The sequence below is a fragment of the Lepidochelys kempii genome, chromosome 10 (genome assembly GCF_965140265.1).
Source record: "Lepidochelys kempii isolate rLepKem1 chromosome 10, rLepKem1.hap2, whole genome shotgun sequence".
Taxonomy (NCBI): Eukaryota; Metazoa; Chordata; order Testudines; family Cheloniidae; genus Lepidochelys; species Lepidochelys kempii.
In genome coordinates this window covers 18,953,726-18,977,959 of record NC_133265.1, presented here as the reverse complement: position 1 = coordinate 18,977,959, position 24,234 = coordinate 18,953,726, and the positions used below count along the sequence as shown (strand labels likewise).

Below are 24,234 nucleotides of genomic sequence, written 5' to 3'. Positions count from 1 at the left end.
CTGAATTAGTCATGAATGTATCTTTTAATTAAAAGTAAATCTAATAGTGACTCTTGCAAAAACCATCTCACCACATTGGGTGGTTAAGGGTATCAACAAACTGGTTCTTGAAATGGATTCAATGGAAAATTCTATCATAGGCTAGTGAAAAGGAAACACAAACTGAAAAGTCAATAACATCCTTGAGGGGGAGAGGTTTTAAGGTGAAGAACCGTGAAAGAAAGAAAAAACCCAATACTTTGAGCCACTGCTTATTAAAATGTCTGCTAAAAGGAATAAGTAATTAAAGTATAAACTTTTGCAAACTAATGATGTTTGCATACAGCGGGCTTCTTCAAGTAATGACAGTGTAAATGAGGATTATTTCTACCTGGTGTAAATGAAATCAGAATTTGGCCAGCTGAGCATTGTTTCAGTATGCCAATAAAATTGGAAATTTGTCGTAGTAACTGCCGACTATCAGAGCCACACCGTTGTCTCACTGGTGCTAAGGAATAGCATGGATAAATGATGTGATGTGTCTCTATGCCTCAGAGATGTTCTGTTCTTCGTATTATTTGTTACCGTTTTACTTTCATGCTAAGGGATTACTAGATTTCCAATTTGTACTATCTTTGCATGGTAATTGGTAGTCAAGAGAATTACTTGGGGTGCAAGATTTAATATTAATTCCTGTTGTCATGCAGATAGTGAATTAGCTTTTCTAGACTCCATCATATGTTCTCAGCAGGCACATATGTAATTAAAATGAACACGCATTGGGTTTCATATTAGCACTCAGAGTCTGCCTGTGGCAAAAGGTCTCTAAATTCCTTTGGGATTGGATACCCAGGCAATGTAATTATAGTATCAGTAATAATTTGTAGATTTTATATTCAGTATTTTATTATTCTGGAGTAATGTTAACTCTTTCCAAACCATGTGGCTTTCAGGTGTAGGCCACATCTTTGAAGAATAATCTCATTAATCCATAGAGTTTCTGGCAAAATGGGTATCCTAATAAGTTGGAGCCAGTGAGTATATATATATGCAGTATATCATTAAACATCTAAAGAGTTAAGAAGGTTATTTATTGTATTGAATCAATATATGTGAATGTTACTTCAGAATTGAAACTTTTTTTTTTATTAAAAAGCACTTTATTTACTATAACAGTGAAGTCAAGATTGGAGACCAGTTTCTTTTATAATCTTGTTTTCACACACACATAACTTTTACTTTTAAGGATGAAAATTTTGATACTTCCCTCTGTCCTTGAGATATATATATATATATATATATATATATATATATATATTTAAAAAGTTTAATTTTTTGATGAAACTCCCTTCAGTTGTTTTTGATTTACAATTAAGTGGAAAAAGTACTCTTTTTTTCTGATTGTAGAATAAACTTACAACTACACTTTTAAAAACCCAGGTTACAACAAAAACAGCTCAGAGTTGAAACTTGGAATAGACAGAATCTTCTCTGAGGAATAGTGACTTTTCCTGGGGGAAAAAATAAGAAAGTTATATATCATTGAAAAACTTCTGAAAGCATGTGCAGTAGGCCTCCCATCATCATAATTTGTACGTTACCTTAATTAAATCCCACCATGTGTGTTGTATTGCTGCACATTCTCCCTCTTTTGCTTCACTATGGGGCTAAAGATGCTGTTCTGGGAACAGTTTGCATGAGGGAGATTGTGTATTACTGAACCACAAGCAATACAATCTTCTAAAATTAGTTACTTTTAGTATTGACTCATCTCACTGTTGTGTGATTTGTCAGTCTTGTCTGCCTGTGAAGAAAGGGATCTATGTATTAAATATAGAAACAGTTCAGCATTTCACATTTCAGCTCTGAATATATCAGAAATTAAGTTGGATAAATTGTTTGTAATCTTTCCAAATGTTAAAATAAAGATAGCCATTTGGTTGATTTTGATTGCTTTTTCTAAGCTACGATGACAGATCCTCAAGGAAACTCAAAGTTATTAATATGGAGCCAAAATCAATAAAAGTTATACATGAGTAAGGTGAACAGGATTTGGCTCTGACATCCAGTTCTCATTTCATACTGGTTTTGCACTGATGTCATTCCACTGACTTCAGTCGAGTCACTCCTCATTTACAGAAGTGTAAATTAGAGGAGAGTTGGGCCCATATAGTTCATGAACAAATTCCTTGGCTAATGTAATAAGTAACAGCGAGAGATAACTCGGTCCTTATATATAGTTAATACTTTGACAAAGTTTCTCCTCTACCTTGGTGGGTCTTACGCTTTTTGGCAGATTTGCTCGCATTGGAGCTTCATGGCAGCCCTTAGTTTGGCCGTTTTTGTGAACCCACAGTCCAGGTCGACTCCTCCTGTGTCTGACCAGGAGTTGGGAGGTTTGGGGGGAACCCGGGCCCGCCCTCTACTCTGGGTTCCAGCCCAGGGCCCTGTGGAATGCAACTGTCTAGAGTGCCTCCTGGAACAGCTGTGCGACAGCTACAATTCCCTGGGCTACTTCCCCATGGCCTCCTCCCAACACCTCCTTTATCCTCACCATAGGATCTTCCTCCTGGTGTCTGATAATGCCTGTACTCCTCAGTCCCCCAACAGTATGCTTTCTCACTCTCAGCTCCTCACAAGCACACCACAAACTGAAGTGAGCTCCTTTTTAAACCCAGGTGCCCTGATTAGCCTTCCTTAATTGATTCTAGCAGCTTCTTGATTGGCTGCAGGTGTTCTAATCAGCCTGTCTTAATTGTCTCCAGAAGGTTCCTGATTGTTCTGGAACCTTCCCTGTTACTTTATTCAGGGAAAAGGGACCTACTTAGCCTGGGGCTAATATATCTGCCTTCTATTACTCTCCTGTAGCCATCTGTCCTGACCCTGTCACAATACGCTTTTCAAGTCTGAAGTGTAGGGTTCTTATTTTTTCAGCCTTGAAATCTATGAGAATAAAAAGTTAATTACAATATAGCTAGGCTGAACACTGCCAGGTTTGATCCATTAACGTGTTCTGAGAAGCCAGACAGTTTTCTTGGGAGTTTAAAATGACCATGGTCCCTTTGGTTCTCAGTATGAAGTGAAAAGATGAGGTAGGATACGATTTCATCAAGGTTTGTATGAAGATGCCAGATTCAACAGGTGTGCCTTGACTTGTGCTAATGCCTTAGGCCCCAATTCAGCAGAGCGCTTGTACACATACTTCAGTTTAAGCATGTGAGTTGTCCAACCCTGCTTAAATCAAAACCTGCGACTAGTCCCATTGAACATGTTAAGTGCTCTGCTGAATTAGGGCTGTATTTGCTTAATCTCAAAGAGCTCAGGATGTGAAAACTATGGGACTTCAAATACCTGAAGTATACCTAGCTTCAAAGTATAGCTTCAAATACCTAGCTAAACGATGGGGTTTTTTTATATTCTACTTCCTGACCCATCAGACGTGGCAGTGTGATGCAGTAGTGGGTGGATTGAGGCATTCCAAGATTATGGTGCAGTGATAGAGGCCAAAAGGTATGATGTGGCAACTATTCCTTAAAATGTTTTTAATGAACAAATTTAAAGCTTCAAAGGATTAAATAGCAACATAAGTCTCTCAGGGATCCATGCACATAGGTAGCTCCCAGTAGTTTAACAGGAGCTAGCTGCATGGACTTGGAGAGAACAGCTATGGACTGGTACATGTAAAACAGTATCAAACACTTAATTTATTTGAAGGCCTTGATAGCTCCGTTTCTTCCCTAGAGTCTTGGCTTTGTGAAGATTTTTCCACTTTCCAGCACCTTCCTTTGGACCCAGATCCTCTAGTTCCCTGTATCAGAGGGGTAGCCGTGTTAGTCTGTATCCACAAAAACAACGAGGAGTCCGGCGGCACTTTAAAGACTAACAGATTTATTTGGGCATAAGCTTTCGTGGGTAAAACCCCCCACTTCTTCAGATGCATCTAGTTCCCTGTTCTCTGTATGTATGGAAGATGGGGGCATGATAAAGCCCCATCATATCCAAACCTTTGACAATCTCTGCAATGATCCTGTTATGGTGCTTTGTCACTCAGTCAGCTGTCAATGTTCATAGCATTATCTCCCAAAAGAGGTGGCAGTACTTATCCTTGTGTGCTGCTTCACCTCCTGTTTCATCTTGGGACCCTGCAGCTCTTAACCCTCAGCAGTCTAACCTACAGCTAATGTCAGACTTTAACCTGCAGGCTGTTGGTTGTCTCTCCGTTGTCACCATTAAACTTTGGCATTCTTTGTTTTCTCTGGTTTCTTTTCTAAACAAACAAGTACATTTTAGAAACTCTGAGATGCTTCTTGTGTTTCAGACTTTTTCATCTCTTGAATTCATTTTTGCTTAGCATGAGGTGCTGCCAGTCAAAGATTTTTAGTCCTGGTTGTCAATAAAAGCCATGCTGTAAATGCAGGGCTGGCTCCAGGCACCAGCATTCCAAGCAGGTGCTTGGAGCGGCAGTTAGAAAGGGGCAGCAGAGTTTCCGCCGTGGCAACAATTTGGCGGCAGCCCCTCTGTCCCAGCAGCGGTGGCGGCAATTCGGCGGCAGCTTCTCTGTTCCGACGGCCGCAGGGGCAAATCAGCGGCAGCTTCTCCCTTTTGCCATCTGTGGCGGCAGTTTTTTTTCACTGCTTGGGGTGGCAAAAACTGTAGAGCCGGCCCTGTCTAAATGGAATGTTTATTTTGTACTCCTTATTTGGAGCTCCATTCTTCTGGGGAGAAGAAACTGTCAGCTACAACATGCAGAGTTTCTTTCTAATTCTTCCTCTCTGGGTAGGGCTGGCAAGTGGGGTTGTGTGCATGCATGTATGTTGACGGCAGAAAAAAATAGGAATATATTGGCAACTGAATTGTTGCTTGAGCCTCAGAGCTGCAATTTTTGTTGTTTGATTTTAATAAGTAGCTACTAGGTTATGTGCCTCACTTCAGAATATTTGTGCTGATTTTGAAGTCAGTCATAGATATTCACACTATTATGTCATGCTTACCCTTGCAGAGTTCTCAGTCCTTCCTTGGAAACCAACTGTATGGGCTAAGGGCCCAGTTCTGCAGTCCATGCATTCCCTGTGACCGAATGCACCCTTGTATTCACACTAATGTGATAATCTGTACAATATATACCTTATGAGGTATCATCTGAAAACTAATAACTTGCTGGTCAATAATATCATGGTGAAATGTCTGTAGCAACATCATATGTAAAGTTACGAATTTCTCCTATATAATGATGTTAGCACACGTTCAAACCCACACAGCCCTGATTAAGCAAAAGTTGTTAAACAGGTCTGTCCTAAACAAAGGAGTGAGTGAGTGAGTGAGTGAGTGTGTGTGTGTGTGTGTGTACCTGTGTTTTACATATAAATAGTAAACAGGGTTTTGAGATAGCAAGTGCGGGAAATCTACATTTCAGCATGCACATAAAGCCACCTTCCCCACCAGACTCCATGTCAACATCTTTGCTGTTTGAATAAACTTTGCTTTAAGGGGTAATCCGGAGAAGAATCTACTTCAAAGTAGTACTGGACTGTAAAAGTGAGGGACAAAAACACCCCCAGACATCTCTCCCTATTTATACCTCTCTCTCTTTCACCAAAGAAGACAAAGAAACCAGCCCTTTGACTATGCGGGGGGATCCTGACCTGAGAATTTGGTCAGTCCTGTTGCTGGGATCATGTGGTAAGGATTTTACCTTGAATGAAGTCTAACTTATTAAGTTTTAGCTACTAGAAAGCATTTTATCTTTATTTCTCTTGTAACCATTTATGACTTTAATGCCTCATACTTGTACTCACTTAAAATCTCTCTGGAGTTGAATACACTTGTTTTATTTTTTAATCGAAACTAATCCAGTGTTGTGTTTAAACTGAACTGTTTGGTAACTTCAGTTAAAGTAGCAGAATTTTTACCCATTTCAGGGGCAACAGACTTCTAATATCTTAACTGCCCAGGGGAGGGCTGGACAGTGCAGAAAACATGTTTTGAGGAAAATTAAGGACTGGGAGTGTGTTGGGGTCACTCTGCAGGTAGTAACCAAGGCTTCTGGAAGCCAGAGTGTGGCTGGTGTGCTGCTGACGGGTCAGAGTTGCTGGACCAGGGCTCTAGCTATACACTGACACCCAGGGTGCGACCCGCATGCTGGTAGGCTATTTGTGAGCAGCGTATGTTGGAAACTGCAATAGCAAAGCATTGTGAGGCTCCCATGCTTGCAGGGCTGGTAGTGAACAACTCCTTATTGGTGTGGATTGCACACCAGATGTGACACACCTGTACTGAAATAAAGGTGTTCCCAGCACTTCCATTGTGTGTGTGTGTGTGTGTGTGTGTGTGTGTGTGTGTGCGCACACGCACGCACACAAAGAATGTAGGGTCAGGCCCATAATATGTAAATGTGCTTATGAATCACATGGGGCTGTGTCCTGTTGATTTGGGATTCAAACATGCCGATGTCTATTAACTTCAACTTGGGATTGTGAAGGGGAGGACGCACCTGATAGCATACGTTGTGGTACACAGTTGAAACAGTTTTGGAAATAACACTGATCACATTTGCCCCTTAGTAAGGTCCTGCTTTTTCACTTTGTATGTTGTGTTTTGTACACCTCTTTTTATGTTAAAAATGGAATCTGAGTAATTTATAAATGTCTATGTTTTTTCATTCATGCAGCTTCTCAGAACCCCGGAAAATCTTGGTCCTATTTAAGTCTATGAGAGAACTCCCTTTGACTTCAGTAGGTTCAGTATTTCATCCTCAGTTTATAAAGTATGAAATCATTATGCATTCATATGTTCCCAAGAGGCTTGGGCTTGTAACAGCAAGCTGTGGCTTACAAAATTTTTCTTTTTGAAAAAGGCTGAAAAAAAGTTTAGTAAGGCATAGAAAACATTATTTTATATTGTCTTTGAACATTTTCTTGTTGTGGTATTGTTTTACTACTGCAGTGTATTCATGTGATATACTTCTATGGTATAATTGAGAGTAAAAGTTTTGTGTTGCACCACAATAGCAATGTGCTTCTCCTCTCGGTTCCAGTGTGTCTACAAACCTGCATATGAATATAATGGAGAGCATATTTGCTTAGGGCAAAATGCTCCATTCGCAATTTTCAGGGAAACATTTAAAATGTCATGCTAGCGTGAAATGGGCTACATACCAAAGTTAAAACTAATGGTCTTCCTAACACTTGCACAAATTTATGTTCAGGATGAATTCTCTGCTGGAGTAAATGGAAAAAATGCCACTAACATTAATGGAGCTACATTTATGTGGACCTGCTAAAAATCTGGCCCTTGATCTCTTATAAGCTGATTTTCCTTCGCGTTAGATATAAAATGTAGTGTTAATGCTATGTCCATCTTCTGTTCTGCATGCTTGTTTAATTACATATCTATAAATCTGAAGTAGGTTCTAAAATATAAAAACCTTCTTTTAATGGTGTAAAGTTACCATGACTCCTCATCACGCATGATGTGACGTTGCACATGGGTTCACTGGCAACTTGAACATAATGTGTACAATTTGAATCAACAGATTGTATGGGGAGCTTTTTGTTTGTTTTCAAGGGAGGGTGGAGAACAGTCAGCTCAGACAACAGGAATGACAGTCATGAAGACATTTAAGAATCATCTTATTAATGAATGTTTGGTTAATACAGAACAAATCACAATAAAGCAGGGAATCTAAGATACGATTTCCACTGCACACAAATTGAATTAAAGGGATTGTATTAAAGATGGATTGACTATGAAATGTTTAGAGGATTATTTAGCAATGATTTTCTTCTTATACCGCCTTGTCACTGGGTCCCCTCACAGCAGATGGTGCCTCCTCCTGGCCACTCTGGAGATTAGCTCCCTCCAAGTTCAGGGCAAGCACCATTGCCACTTTCTCTCTGTCTCTGCAACTCCAGGTGCTCCTTCTCCATGACCTGGCCCTCCGGCTGGGTCACTGTACATGTTTCCCTCTTCTAGGCTGTCAGTCTTTCCTCACTAGTAATCTATGATGGTCTTCCCATTCACTGTCCTATGGTGTCACTGCCTCAGTGACTGTGGTAGGGGAACCTCTAGTCTGGGTTCCAGCTCAGGGACCGTCTAATCAGAAGGCAAGGTTTGTTGCCTCCTGGACCTTACTGCCTTTCCCCGAGCCTGTCCTTACCTTCTGGCTCTCCCCACTTCTCTGGGTTTGCCTGCCTCAGAACGCCCTCTTCCCAGGGAGTAACTGTAGGCTACCTGTCTCGATAGCCCCAAATATACCTCCCTTCTCCCAGGGAGTGACTGCAAACTACTTCCCTGCAGCCCCTTTCTCCTATCAGCTCCCTGGCTTTATAGAACCCTCGCCTGTTCCCCTACCGGTGAGTTTCCCCTAATTAGGGCTTTCCTCTCAGCCTTAATTTTCTCAGCTTGTAGCCTAATAGGTTAATTGACCCATCTGGCCTTCAGGGTGAGTGTGGGTGAATTTCTTTTTACACATCTTCACTAATCCTCTTGGTCAAAAATAGCTTTAGAAAGGACATATAAGTACCATTCCCATCTACCTAAAGAATATCTCTGTTTACAGTGCAGAGGAGGTAGGCTGAATTCTGTGTCCTATGATAAGTACTTTTTTTGATGGCTTTAAAAGTTTTCTTTAAGTAGTTCTGGGATGACTGCTATCACCAGTATTAGGAAGTAGAATTGAGACTTTTGATTCACAAGGATTAGTCTTTTTTTTAAAAGATACACACATTTTCCCATTTGAGCATACCATTTCGCCAAAGGAACACTCAGCTTTGTAGTGTTGAACCAGCCAATGATGGATTAACATCCATCTAATACATTTTGATCATGAGTCTTGAGCAGTGGGGATAAAATGTAATCTAGCTCAAGTAGCATAGTGATATTTATTATTCATGTGTTATTGTAACTCAGCATACCATATGAGTAATCTTTTAAAGCTTGCCAAAAGAACCAATGTTAATTGCGTACAAGAGAATGTATTTGCTGCTGGAAATGTCACACCATAATTATATTCCATTTCTGTCTGACAAGTAATATAATACTAAAAGAAAATTAGTCCTGTTTTTTTTTTCTGATACGTAAAATTATTCATAGTACTTTTCAAGTAGTGTACATGGCAGTAAGTTTTTGAACTACAGGAATTAATCAATGATAAAAATAATTCCTATGTTATTAAACAAGCAAAAGGTACTAAACCTAGATAGCACAAATGAAATAAACAGTGCAAAGTTATGTACTTCCTTAAGTATTTAAATTGCACAAAACAAGTTGATTTAATACACCTAATCCAATGAAAATAAAGTGATCTGTACAGTGGGTGGCTAAATCCAAAGTCTTTTTTAGCCCTTATTATCAGTCAATGGGAATTTTGGCTGAGTAAGGCACTGCACGATTAAGCTGTAGGTTGTCAATAATAATAGTTACAATGGAAATGAAGTAACAACCCTGTGTAGGCTGCTGAACTGAATTCTGGGACGTAAACAGCTAGAAGCAGAATCCTAACCCCTAGAGATAAAGGAGTAACTCCACTAGCTGGTAGCTATAGTAGACTGCTATCCTCTTATGTGGATACAACTAGAAGAGGCCAAAGACCCATGCTTTGCTAGTGTTTCAATGACTACTAACAAAAAAAACATATATAATGCAAACTAAATATCTACAGAAGTTTAGTGGTTTCACTTTTGAACCTTTCTTGCTTGTGTAATGTTTCTTTGGGTTACTCAAAGGTAATGTCAGTTTCCCAGAAACTCTTAACACCAGGCCAAAATTCCTTGTCATAAGAAATATTCAAAAATAATTATTTATAAGTGTCCACTCCTAAAAATGTACATTCCTCCATGTAGCAAACTAGAATTTATTTTATTTATTTTCTTGGAAAACCCTTCAAATATTGGCATTAGCTTAAACTAACTCATATTGTAGTACTTATCCATAGCCAACTGATGTCTCTAGAATACCAGTTCACTGCTACATAAGAATTAAGGGTGGGATTTTCAAAACTGCTTATCAATGGTATAACTATGTTGCTGTTGAAGACATTGGCAAAACTCCAGTTTAACTTAAATAGGAGCAGAGATAGGCCAACACTGAGAGATTTTGAAAATCCCATCCTATGTCTCATATTTTGTTTATTGTCATCACAGGTCACCTGCAGAGATGCTAATTCTGTGAATCTCTTGAGACAGCAGAGTATGCAAAACAATAAAGGGAACAATCACCCATCCGTAAGCACAGGTGCTTCTTATATGAGACATCCTCTCACTGCCCAACCAGTGAAACAGTCTAGTCCCCTGCAGGGAGTTAAGTACTGACCACATTCAGCAAAGTGCTGAGCACCCTAAACTTTCATGCATGTTAACTGAAATAGGTGACTGACGGGACTTCCCACAGGGTGCTCAGTACTTCACAAGGGCTAAGCCTCAATTCTTCACAGTAGCTAACATGCTGAAGATGTGCACGTAATTTCCATTGTGGTTTCCATCATTAATTTTCTTTACAAAGTTCTTCTCTCCTGTGCTGAAAACTTTTTGTTATTCACAGTTTAGGACTGTCAACAGAGGCATCCATAGCAGCAATTGCTGATTAAACTGGTTTAGGTTAGTTACAATTTCTTAACTATTACCAAATCTTCACCCTGTTAAATTCTTTTCCCTCTCTTCCCCAACTCCCCGTGAGGCTCTGAGACGTCTTTCCAGTAACTGCCCCCCTCGCCCTATATTGAAGCCAGCAGTGGAAGCTTGGTACCATGCAGATCATATTAGAAGCAGGCAAAGCACTACTCAGAGGTGTCTCAACCTAGATTGTAGTCAATTGGACTTGAAGGTACTCAGCATATTTCAGGAGGAGGTCCACACTTTACAGCATCAGGCCTTAAGAGAAAATTCTCTTTTATCTTCACTGACCCTGTCAAAGAAATGACAGATCTAGTCATAAAAACAGCCATACTGGGTCTACTCCTGAAGGCATTCTGCACCCAAAAAATTCTGTGCACAATATTTTAAAATTCCGTAAAATTCTGCAAATTTTATTTGTCAAATAAATACGGAGCATGGTACTGGGGAGCACATACCACTGGCTGCACAGAGGTGGGAGATCACTGTGCTTCTCCCCTCCCTGGGACATTGACTCAGCAGTGAGACTGCATCCAACCCTGACACAGCGCAAAGACCGGACCTGTCCCAGAAACACCCCAGGGCCCTGCCCCTCCATGCCAGGTGCACCAAGTGTGGCAGACAGGCTCAGCAAGGCAGGATCCAAATATGGAGGGGCTTATTCGGGGTGGGAGGATCCAGGTGTGATGTGAGAGGGTTCTGTGGAGGCCAATCTGGGTGTGGGCGGCTCAGTGGGGCATCTGGGTGCAGAGGGGATCTGGATGCACAGGGGCTTGTTTGGGGATTCAGGGCGCAATGGTAATGGGACTCTGCAAGGGGGTCCAGGTGGAAGGTCTGGATGTGGAGCATTCGCAGGGGCAGATGCTGGAGAACTGGGGCTCAGTGAGGTAGGTATCCATGTGCAGCTGGTTGGGGCTCGGTGGGGTGGAGATCTGGGTGTGGGTGGCTCGTCGGCATGGTCCAGGTGCAGGGGGAGAGGAGCTTATCGGGGGGAGGTTCTCAGTCCAGGGGAGTAAGGTTCAGTGGGAGGGTCTGGGTATGAGGGGTTCTGGATGCATGGGGGTTGGGCGGATGGAGGAGCAGCTCCCTGTAAAGGGATCCCTCCCCCTGCAGCTGAGGAGCAATGGGTGCAGGAAGCCCGGGGGACTGGGGAGTTTGTAGAGCTTCCTGCAGCCAGGGGAGAAATCTGGAGGTGGGTCTGACCTGGCCCTGGATACTGTGCAGGGGAAGAAGAAGTCCCGTCTTCCCCAGCCCAACCTAGCCTAGCCTAACCGCTGAGCTCAGCGCAGGGTAAGAACCACCAGCCGGGTTTTCCCCAGTGCCACCTCCTGTCCCACAGTGATTTACCTCTCTGCCAGCTGCTCTGGGCACACGAAACATACTGCTGTGGAGGGTTGCATGATCGCTCTTGTGACTTCCCTTTGCTTCCCTGTCAGAAAATGATTTTTCTGTGTGGAAGCAAAGAAATCTATGGGGAACATAAATTCTGTGCATGCGCCGTGGCGCAGAATTCCCCGAGGAGTATGGGTCAGACCAAAGGTCCATCTAGCCCAGTATCCTGTCTTCCTACAGTGGCCAATGCCTGGTGCCCCAGAGGGAATAAACAGAACAGGCAATCATCAAGTGATTCCTTCTCTGTCACCCATTCCCAGCTTCTGGCAAGCAGAGGCTAGGGACACCATCCCTGATGATCTTGGCTCATAGCAACTGATGGACCTATCCTCCATGAACATATCTAGTTCTTTTTTTTCTTCTTCTTCTTCTTCTTTTTTGAACCCTGTTGTAGTCACATATTGCCTTTCCTGCTTCTCCCCTGGAATGAGAGTTTCTTCATCAGGGCTGTATTTAACAGTTCAGGTAACTGGTTTGACTTTGTTAGGTGAACAGCAGGGTGACCATATGTCCTGTTTTGGCTGGGACAGTCCCTTTTTGTTAAGCCCTGATCCTCTGTTGGCAAGAGAAAACTGGACAAATGCAGGTTTTCAAAAAAAGTAGGATGTGACCCCTAGCAGGTTGTGGAGGAACATGAGGGAGGGAGAGTGGCTCGGGCCAGGCCAGCCCTGTGTGGACAGGTGGCAGAGGATTTTGGTCCGGCTCTGCATGCAGCGGATGGAAGCGGGGCCTTGGGCTGGCCCTGCATGGGCGGGCAGCAGGATGGGTCTCTTGGTGATCCCACATGTGGGGGAGATGGGGGGATCTCAGGCTGGCCCTGCGCAGGAAGGAGGCCGGGAGACCTCCTGCCAGCCCCGTGCAATGTGCCATTTTCCCTTTGGGAAAATATGGTCACTCTCATGAACAGTGTTCTGCCGTTCTTTACCTGCCTTGACGCAATTGTCAGAACTGAAAATCTTCACTTAGAACAAATGTAGTCAGGACTGGAAGGCCAAGGATACAAAATGTAGTATGACGGGATAAGAGGTGAACAGAAAGGGTGCTGTATCCCAAATATTTTTAATGTTGGCACAGAGGAATAAGATACTGCAAGGAATGTCCCCAGCATTTTGCATCCATTGTTAGACCCGCTTGATATAATCTCTCTGGAGTCTGGTAATGTCACTGGGTATTGCTTTAAATGAACGGATGATCATTTTAAAGTAATTTGGTATTCAATGTAATAATGTTCATGATGAACTAAATGGTTGTTAATTGGTATGGTCGTATTAATAGGAAATTCATTCTAATTCAGCATTAATTAATATATTGTTACTTTAAACTGTTTCTCATTTATTTATGAGTCACCGAGAAAGGGGGGAAGAATGCTTCACTAAACACGCTCCACCAAAACAAGTAAATAATTGAGATTCATTTCCCAGGAATGATACTATTTTCATAATTAGAATTGTCAGAAATGCAAGTTTGTTTTTAAGATTATTGGCCTGGCTAGACATTTATCATAGTAAATTAGATTCAGTATCTGTGTCTATCTCTATGTGCACCAGTGTCCTGATAATTAGGGAGTGATTTGTAAAACATGCAAATGGTTTCAATAATTGCTTGAGACTGACTATAAGACTCCAAAATAATAAGGTTGTTTTTTAAAATATTACTCAGACCACTCCTCCACCAAATGCTACACAATCCCATACACATTGTGAGTAAACTAGAAACAAAACTACGTCATAGTCATAGTCAATATGTACAGAGTCATATTACAGTATATCCATTTTTCTTTCTTTTTTTAGTTTTCTGTCATGGAAAATTGATTTGTTTCTGCAGAATGAGAGAGAGAAGAGAGAAATAAATCCTGATCTTCTTTTCAAACCTCATGTGCCAACTTTGAACCTGGAACAAATTTTTCCCTTTTTCTCTTTTATAGGTAGGATAGAAATCCCTGGAAATCTGAGGTTATAATGGAACTGCAGTCAGAGCCAGACCCATAACTGTGGTGGCTTTCTCTGGTGGTATTGTAAACCTGAAGTAATAATAGGAACTTACAAGTAATGTCAGGAAATGAATTGTCCTGCTGGAAGGCAGTAACTCAGGCTCCCATGCTGCCATAAGTTTATTCCATCACTCTCTGAAGTGATTAAAGCAGACTTAAAATGTTAGCATCAGCAGCACCTTTACCACAAGTAAAGGCTTCCACTCAGGAAGGAGGAATTTGACTGAGATCTCTCTCCTTAAGCTTAAATTGACTAGTCACAGAGTTTTTGTAAATTATATCCTGCTGCTTCCCACCCACAGGGCATTAATTTTTGCTTATAGGTTACTTAATCATATGAAGTTGCAGAAAATTGTTTATGGAAGAGTCTGAGAGTAAAGTATATTGAAGCAGTGTTACTGAGATACTTTATAAGAATGGAACATCCATTTGTCAATAGCAGTATACTCTCAAACTTTATCCTCACTCAGCACCAGTGCAGAAAAGAAAAGCCTAGGAGGCATCAACTTTAAAGTAAAATCTGAGGAGGTTGGGGTGTAGGAGGGGGCTCTGGGCTGGGGCCGAGGGGTTTGGAGTGCGGGAGGGGGTGCAGGTTCTGGCTCGGGGTGTGGACTCTGGGGTGGAACCAGGGATGAGGGATTTGGGGCGAAGGAGGGGGCTCCAGGCTGGGGCAGGAGGTTGGGGGTAGGGGATGCAGGTTCTAGGAGGTAATTTGGGTGTGGGAGGGGACTCCAGGCTGGACCAGGGCGTAGGGGTATGGGAGGGGGTTTGGGGTGCAGCATCCTGGCAGCACTTACCAAGGCTCCCAGGAAGCAACCACTAGGTCCCTGCAGCCCCTAGACGCATGGGTGGGCAGGGAAGCGCCACACATTGCCCTCCCGCTGGCAGGCGCTCCCCCCGCACCTCCCATTGGTCATGGTTCCCGGCCAATGGGAGCTGCAGAGCCAGCCCTCGGGGCAGGGGCAGCACATGAAGCCTCTCTAGCTGTCAAACTTTTGTACTGGTAACCCCTTTCACATAGCAAGCCTCTGAGTGTGACCCCCACTTATAAATTAAAAACACTTTAAAATACATTTAACACTGTTATAAAAGCAGGGTTTGGGGTGGAGGCTGACAACGCGTGACCTCCCGCCCCATGTAATAACCTCATGACCCCCTGAGGATCCCGACCCCCAGTTTGAGAACACCTGGTCTAGGGGCTGCAGGACCTGGTGGCCACTTATGGCGGCCGCTTCTGGGAGCCACGCGGAGCTAGGGCAGGCAGGGAGCGTTCCTTAGCCCCGGGCCGCCGCTGCGCCTCCGACTGCGCCTCCTACTTCTAACAGCTCAGTTGGTAGTGCCGACCGGAGTTGCCAGGGTCCCTTTTTGACTAGGCGTTTCAATATGAGCAGAAGTCTGTACAGAATCACAGGCAGAGAAAAGTCCATGTGTTCGTGCTATTAGTTGTGAATGTTAAGAGCTGCTAGTGGGGACCATAGAACAAGGAGTCGAGAATCTGTATAAACAGGAAGTAAAGTCAGTCTTGCATTCACTGCAGCTGGGTTTTTGTCATCTGTTACACCAGTTCAAGGTGCTCTCCGTTCCCTGGGAGCCATGCATGGGCCTAGCTCTGCTCAAAATGAGTAGTAGCGGGTGGGATAGGAGGAAGGGCCGCGGATATACAGATTCTGTAGATGCCCACTTTGAGGGGGCTCTGTGCCAGTTGTGCTGTGTGTTTCTATAGTTTCCCTTCACTTAGGTCGTTGGTGAGAACAGCTACAAATATTGTAGCCAAAGAAGTGTACAGAGTGTTTAGAGATGTGATTACACTGTGTACTTCAGGCTGCTTGCAGCTTGGGGCAGGAAAAGACCTGTCAGTCACTGGCAGCAGGGCAGTCCCTGGCTCCCTGAAGTTCCCTTGTTTTTTCTGCCTCCATGCCAGGAAGCAGGCGGTTTGGCCAGTCCTCCCAGTTCCAGAGCTTTTCTGAGGAAAAGTCCAAACTTTATTTCACATTTATGAGTGACTAACAATCTGGTTCAAGAACGTGTCCATCCAATTCCCAGCTGTGTCCTAGGGCTGCATTGGCCTTTTGTGGAGATTGACCTGCTCAGCTCCTTTTCCCCTTTCTGAGGCATTTGCTGTACCCTTGCGGACGTTGCGGGGAGAGCTAGGCCAAGAAAAGCTAGGGGCAAAAGGGAGGGGCTGTCTCCTGCTTCACCCCCTTTTTGAATGTCTCACTGGGGAGCTTGGCTGGCTCTGTGAGGACAATGCGGCTTCCCTTCTCACAGCCCAGTCTGGATAGGGTTGATCAGCTCCCTTTCCCCAGGCAGGAAGGGAGCCAGGCGGGACTGGAAAAGCTGGCTCCCCAGGACCGCACAAAAGATAGCAAGGAGAGAGCTGCAGTGACACTCCTTTTTTCTTTCTGTTTCATGAGACTATGGCGCTCGGGCAGGAGCAGTGCCAATCTCAGGGCAGAGAAATCTTGTCTCCTGCATTCAGATCTACTAGGCAGCTGTGTGGCCATCAATACATACATTCTGCATACTGGCCATCCAGTCTTTAGCTAGTGCCATTTTTTGGCAGAATTCTTCTCCTCTATTTAGTGCCCAAGGGAAGATGGAGGCTATATGGTATCCTTCTTTTTTAATTCTTTGGATGATACTGCTTCCCACTCTGGAGAAACTGCGATGAAAATGCCATTGAACAGATCTGTGGACCTTAGCACAAAGAAGAATATGCAAATGTGCTCACATGAAGGTGGGGGGTTTTTTTGTTTTGTTTTTTGGAGTAATAAAGTCCACACATCCTACCCGCCCTGGAGACAAACAAATCATCCAGAATAGAGATGGCATTCAAAGATTTGGATGTGTCAACCTGTGGAACTCCTTGCCTGAATAAGTTGTGAAGGCTAGGACTATCACAGGGTTTAAAAGAGAACTGGAGGTTAAGTCCATTAATGGCTATTAGCCAGGATGGGTAAAGAATGGTGTCCCTAGCCTCTGTTTGTCAGAGGGTGGAGATGGATGGCAGGAGAGAGATCACTTGATCATTACCTGTTAGGTTCACTCCCTCTGGGGCACCTGGCATTGGCCACTGTTGGTAGACAGGATACTGGGCTGGATGGACCTTTGGTCTAACCCAGTATGGCCATTCTTATGTTCTTATGTTTCAGTAGAAAGAATTTCCTATCCTCTGTAGTAGGAGAAATTGTGTTTTTTTCCTAAAGGTATGGTTAACGCCTCTGTACTTAGGAAAATAGGTTTGATTTAACTTGGCTGTGGAAGCCTTCTCAAAGAGGGGCACTTCAGAGAGCCGGACATTTCCCTGCTGTTAATGACTGACAGGTCTGGTTTTGCCCCCAAGCTTCAAACAGGCTGATGTACCTGCTTAATGGATCTGTGGACCTTATTAATCAAAGAAAGGAAATTTTCATGTAAGTACAGCTACACTTTTGTATTATCAATCCTTCATAACTCAGCCACTTCTCATCAGAAAAACTTCTCACCAGAAAACTCCTAAGATACTTCTCCTGGAGGCCTATTTCTCTGCCAACTTTTTTTTTCTTTTATCTCCAAGCATTTGAATATTAGAGCTATTTTTAAAAGCAATTTTGTTTTTAAACGAAGGAAGGCATATTTTTTTCACTCTCCTATCATTTGAAAAAGGGTAAATTGTTTTTGCTGTACTGCACCAAAAGTAGAAAATCATCTTTAGGCAAAGACCAGAGCTGGAAAATTTCAACCCACTAGATGAAAGGTTGTGTAAATTATGAGAAACTGAAAATAGGGAGTTATAGTGGAAAGTCTAAGTACGGTTTGCAGAATCTGTCCATTCAGCGGAGTTATAACTAGCATTCTAGCTGTAATAAGAAATCCAACTATTCATTTAGTGGAGCAGTAACAGTAAACGGCCTCTAGATCTGCATAGCAATATCTCTTCTACGATCTATGGTATCAATACACACGTGCAGCTGTGCGCAGGAGAAGTAGGCAGCAGCAGATATATTTACACAGACATAATGTACTGTATAAATAGTAAAATCTAAATATGGGAGTATAAAGTGATAGATTGATATACAAAATCGGTTCCTTGAAATAGTCTGGATTGTAAAATCCTGTACCAACAGTTTGTGTTTCTAGCTCTTACAAAAGTCTGAAAACATCAGTAATTAGCAGCTGAAGTAAAAGATTAGTGGTAAAGGATGTGTGTTACATTGATGAGTTCTATATTGAGTCCTATTCACTCTACAAATGAGATGCTAAAATTATAGCTCTATATTAAGTATTGTGGCACTTGTTGATGCCGCTGTAGTTAAGGGTAAGACTTTCCATTAGGAGAGCTGATTTTTCTGGGATTTATAAAGGCCATTTGACATTCCAAATTTGACATTCCAATTTGACATTTGGGGCTGACGTTTTGTGTGTAACTTGCTAAACCAGGTATGTATTTTCCTAAAAACAAATGTTGTAGATGGAGCCAAAACATGCAGGTAGGAAACTTCAAGGGCTGTTAACCGTTTCATTTTAAAAGGCCAGTTGTTGCCAGTCACTTGGTCTTGGTGCTAAATGTAGTTATCTGTTTTAAATTTAAAACGTCAAAATAAAATCATTTTGATTAGCAGCTAATACGTTGGTAAGTATGGGTTTTATTAAGAGTGTGAACACCACCACTTTAGGTGAAATCTTGGCTGCACTGCAGTCATAGTGAAGGTGCTCCAGGAGGTAAATGTTACAAGGAGCCTCTTCCCCAACCTCTGTGCACAGCATATAATGAAACTGTGAAGTTATGAGAAGTTTAAGAACCCTCCATGGCTAGAGCCACTCCTTTCACCGTGTAGAGGGGTAGAACCATAACCTAGCTCTCGTTCCCCACTCACCAGCTGAACTGGCCTGGCATGGATGAGACTGTTTGCTGAATCTCTCCAAGAGTGCATGACTATGGCTTATAACTCTACCCCTTTGGCTTATAACCCAGTCCTGGTAACATTAACATTGTAGGGTCTATTATTACTGTTTATAGAGTGTTGGTATACATGGCACATAGAGGAAATGGTTATAAATCCATGAGAGCATGAAGTCTACAGGTGGGAAGAGACTAAACCAGGATAATGCAATACTCAGAATTGGGTATGCTCATTGAAACCAAACTGCTTCATAAAGGTTTCTTGTAGGACAGGGGGTTGGAGCTCGATACCCATTAATTGGGAGGCTACTATAAGCATCAAGGGGGTGGCATGAAAGAAGGTAGGAAATCACCTGTGTCAGCTTGGCCCATTGCACCCCAGGTATAGGTAGGTGGAAGATAAGAAGCAGAGATGTGAAAAGTGCTGGGGGGTGGTAGGATAGAGGAAGACATAAGGAAAGTGATGTAGACAGTGTTGAGTTATTGCTTCACACATAAGGAGGCCCACTGAACAGAATGGGCAAGAATGGGAAAGTGAGTGTAGAGATTTAAAAAATGAGATGACTTTGTCTGGACAGTGGAGAGGAAACTCATCTTGGCAGCTGCATGTTAGTTTAACTCAAGGATGGCCAGGTGACAAAGGCCGGTTGCACTGGCTTACTCTGTGATCTCTAATCTATGTGGGCATGCAGAAATATAATTATAGTATTGAAGGAGCTATGAAATGCAAGTGCCACTTTAAAATCCTTTTAGATTTTTTTTATTGCCACCATATGGCATGTTGTTAATTGAAAAGCAGCTGATGTCTCTCTTGCATTGTTGTTGGCATCCTAACACCCCAGAAGGGGACGCACTTCTGTGTGATAGGCAAAATGACTAATATAGAGACAGTAAAATGTCTAAATTAGTTTGGAATAAATTTGGATGAAGGGTTCTATAAAAATGCAACAGTTTTTGAGATAATGGGGCCATCCTAATTCTGATATGTTTTACAGAACACTGCCTGTTCACACTTGATTTTCAAGTCCGACTGCACCTTTAGAGTCTTATAATCAGAAGAAAATATTCAATTTTACCTGTCTTCCCAATTTTATCTTATTTGAAAACCAGACTGGGGCTGTGTCAGTGGGCAGACTGCTAAATAGAAGGTGCTAGTCAACCGCAAACTAAAAATAGGCATATGATAGGCTACACCACAAGTAGCTGGTATTATGACATATGGAAAAATTGAACATACTTAGTTTTCTGATACTCCAGGCAGCCAAGAAAAAGATTAGACTAAAGAAGCTATAATAGTATGCAGGTGGAAAATGAGACTATAAAGAACTGAACCAAAATAAAAAAAACCCCAAAATGTAAAAAGATAAAATAGGAAAATTGCGGGAGAGGAAACTAAGACATTGAAGGAATTCAGTAGGAGAAACCTGATGAAAAGAGGGCTAAATTCAGATTAATATTCTGGAGGAATTTGTGTTCAGTATCTGCCAAAAACACTATGGTGTTTTCTATGAAAGCAAATTTATTAAAGAAGAAAACAACAAAAACACAACACCATTATGTGGCTAACTCTAAAGTCCATTAAAATAATATTGTCAAGAAGAAGCCCCACATTGGAAAAAAAAAAGCCCAGGTCATTGAAAAAATTTCCTCTCCTTTTACTTAGAAGCCACTAATGTAGAAAAATAGATTCCAAAAATGAAATGAAAATATTGTCAAAACATTTGAATCCACCATAGGAACATTTAAAGGGACACTATCAACTAGAAATTCAGTCGTTTAAAAGAAAACCGAGTCAAATTGTTTTATCAATTGCAATTGTCCCTGATTCCCCAGGCAGTTTTTCTGGTTTTACAATCACGTTTTCCTATTTTCCTCTTTTAAAATCATTTTCTTTCCCCTCTTGTTTTGCTAAAGACCGAAACAAACAAGAGGGGGAACTGATTAACTATGTGGGGGAAACAGTGAAACTGAATATGCACAAATATCCAAGGTAAACAAACCAACTGGAAAAGAGAGAATTTTTTTTTCTGTTTTTGCTCATGCAGTTATTGTTTTATTCAGTCTTTCTTACTATTAGTGGTGGAAGTGCAATTTTAAGTTGATAGCGTCCCTTTTAAAATTAAGGGGTCGGAATTTTAGTGCTGGCTTTTTTTAAAGGGGTGCACTTTCAAGCCAGCATATAATTGCATCCACATTTTTGCAAAAGCAGTGAATTGTAGGCACTGATATAACCAGTTAGACATCTTCTCAGGAAGCCACATTGAGGATGTGTCCATTTTCCCATTCTATTAAGCCTTTTGTGACTGTGCTTTAAATGCAGGAATCAGCATAATGTCTGTTTAATATGTGCTGTATACAGTATTTGTGTTCGAAAGCCCCAATTGAAGTCTTTGGGAATCTAGTTACAGAGAATTGCTAATTCTAATACGTATGACTTCCATGATCCCATCAGGATAGTGAGAGCAAATCCTTTGGTGATAGTGGTCTGCTCCTGGTACTGAGAGGGGAAAAATATTCCCTCTGGGAGTTGTTTGTATAGGCACTTCCCTCAGGTGTGCTACTGTGCTACTATTTGGGATAGTTATTGGCATTCATTGGCTAAGAAGTGCTGCAACAAGATATTACAAAATTAACATTTCAGCACAGCCGAGGGTACCAAATTGTTTAGAGAACCCGCAATAACACCATATGTCCGTGCATGCAGTCAGTTTGTCATTTCAAGGGGGGAAAATTAAAAATAAATATCAAGCAAAGAAATGCAATTTGTCTGCAGATTTCTTTAACAAATTAACAAGCTTTTAAAAATCGTTACGAGTCAGATGGCTCATATTGACCATTGTTTACTTTATTGTTAACTCTATTGTATATCTTAAAACTTAAATATAAAGTGTCTTTTCCTGTCAGTTTTATCTTTTTTGATTTGACAGTCATCAATTCCCCTGCCTCTTGCATTGAATCAAACTTAAATCAACATGACTGGACTTTATTTTAATAATTACTTTGACAGATATTGTAAAAATGAAATGGACACTACAGTGTTTGCAAGACTCTATACTGTAAATCTGTAAAATGGGTATAACAATTACCTGTCTCTAAAGGTGGAGGCGGTGGGCTTAGTTAACTAATCTTTGTAAAGTAGTAGCATGTTGATGTAGTTTTTATCATGCTCCAGCTACTTCTGTCTGAATTTTTATTGACCTTATACACGTGCTCTGAGCATAAAGCACTTTAAATTATTTGGCTGAAAGGTTATGTATAAATGTAATGTAACGATAGAAGTATTATCACACTAGATTGCACCACAATTTTTTGCTTCCAAAGTTTTAAAAGCTTTACTTTTAACGGGAAGTACACATTTGAGCTTTGTGCATGTTGAAGTGCATTGCCCATAATTAAATGTGCATTTTCAATCAAAATCAAAACTTTTAGACCTTTAAAGACAGCTAAATGGATTCGCTTCTCAGAGGACACAATCCAAAATGGCAGCTACGATTTCATAGACCTGGAAAACCCTGATGTTTTTCTTTATGGGGCTGAGGCACTTTTAAGATACTGATACTGCATGTAGTGCTCTTTGATATTAAGGCAACATAGATAGTAGAAAAAATGGTGTGGTACCTTTTTTAGTTTATTTAAGGTGTATAAAGAAGGTCTGAAAAGTAGTGTGGGCTTTTTGTTGTTGTTTTTAACTTAGAAATATCAGGCTCTACCTGTCTTGTTTGCTGGAGGTTTCCCTAAGGGAGCAGGGAAATGGAGAGAGAATTTTATTGAAGGCAAGTGTGTTGACTCTTTAACAAAGATATTTTTCTTCCAAACTGTATATGAGTGGAATAGAGGTTAACAAAAAAACCCCAAACACAGAACAAAGCATTTGAAAAGTTCTGAACAAGCAATTACCTTTGGCTCTTCAATTACTCAGTACTTCTTGTCATAATCTTACTAGTTTTCCAGTTCTTCATAGAGTATTCTTGGGGGAAAAAACAGGCAAGGCAAAACCAGAAATTCTCATATAAAAACAAGCAGGAAAAAAAATTTATTTAAAAAAAAAAAAAAAGTATTGTCAGGCCCACTTCTACATCAGAAAGAAGCAAAGAGCAATTCAAACCCCAATTTTATTTTCTCATATTTTGCAGGTCACCCTTTAAACATTTTGATTTATGCCTGCTATTATAGATGGCATTACAGCAGTGCACATGCTATAGTTGTTTGATATTTTGGTCATACCAGTGGAATACAAGAACATAATTAGGCCATTGCTTGTGCAAACTGGCACGGTTCCTCCAACTTCAACGGAACTGCGCTGATTTACTCCAAGCAAGGGCATGGCCCATTAGTTGGGGAGCTTATGCCACATAAGTAATAGCTGTGCTTTAATATTGATTTCTAGCAACAAAGGCTAAATAATATTCCAAATATAATCAATTCCCTAGTACTTTTCTGTCTTTGTCACTGTTGTGTTGCCCTGGATACAGATTAGCAAACTTTAAAAGATTTTGCAACAGATCCTCAGCTGATGCAAATCTGCATAGCTTCTCTGAAGTCTATGGAGCTTGGTTTGATTCAGTTAGATTCAGTTAAGGGTCGAAAACATTTGAATATTTCCTCCTGGCCCTGGCTGAGGCACATAAGCAGGGCAGCATGAGGAAAGCTTACATTGCTGCTGCTCATGCTTTCTGAAACCTGTTCTGTGACTGAAGAGAGGAGTTTGATCCCTAGGGCAGTCAACCTGGCACCTCTTATGAGTTCTCAGTTCCCATTAAAAATTGTTTAAAAGAAGAAAAGAGCCAAAATTTAATACAAGTTTCTCTCTGTGTCCCCACTCTGCAGATGCACTAAGAGATGTCCTTACTATGTTTTGTTTTCAAACAGGAAAAGCCAACAACAATGTACAATGGGATGAGGACTCCGTAGAATACATGCCTGCCAACCCAGTCAGGATCGCATTTGTCTTGGTTGTTCATGGCAGAGCTTCTCGGCAGCTCCAACGCATGTTTAAGGCTATTTACCATAAAGACCATTTCTATTACATTCATGTTGACAAGGTAATATATCACTGGTTATAAATTACCTGTTTCACCATTTGTCAATCTGTCCATCTTTGTCACCTTCTCCAACATTCTTTTTATCTCTGCTGCATACGGTATGGTATCACTTTTTGTTTTTCCATCTGTTTTATGTTTTATGCCCAACTATATTTTTTGTTTTTAAATCTTTCCATTTGTGACTGCCTTCATTTCTCCTTGTGTCTACGATATCTGTTCATGTCTGACTGTCCTAAGTTTTGTAGCGATAACTGATAAATCACTGTAGGCTCTGATGCACATTTAAAGTGGAATCAGTGCTGCCTGGGGGAGATCAAAGAGAATAAAACAAAGGGGGCTCTT

At 41.4% G+C, this 24,234-nt stretch overlaps 1 protein-coding gene across 1 annotated transcript in view; it reads left to right on the top strand.

Annotated features, from left to right (window-relative positions):
• The window catches only part of XYLT1 (xylosyltransferase 1), a 320,557-nt gene that overhangs the window by 189,015 nt on the left and 107,308 nt on the right, over window positions 1–24,234 (top strand). The window contains exon 4 of the mRNA XM_073362329.1: window positions 23,720–23,892. Coding sequence (XP_073218430.1) covers window positions 23,720–23,892 — 173 coding nt within the window. The remainder of the gene's footprint in view (window positions 1–23,719; window positions 23,893–24,234) is intronic.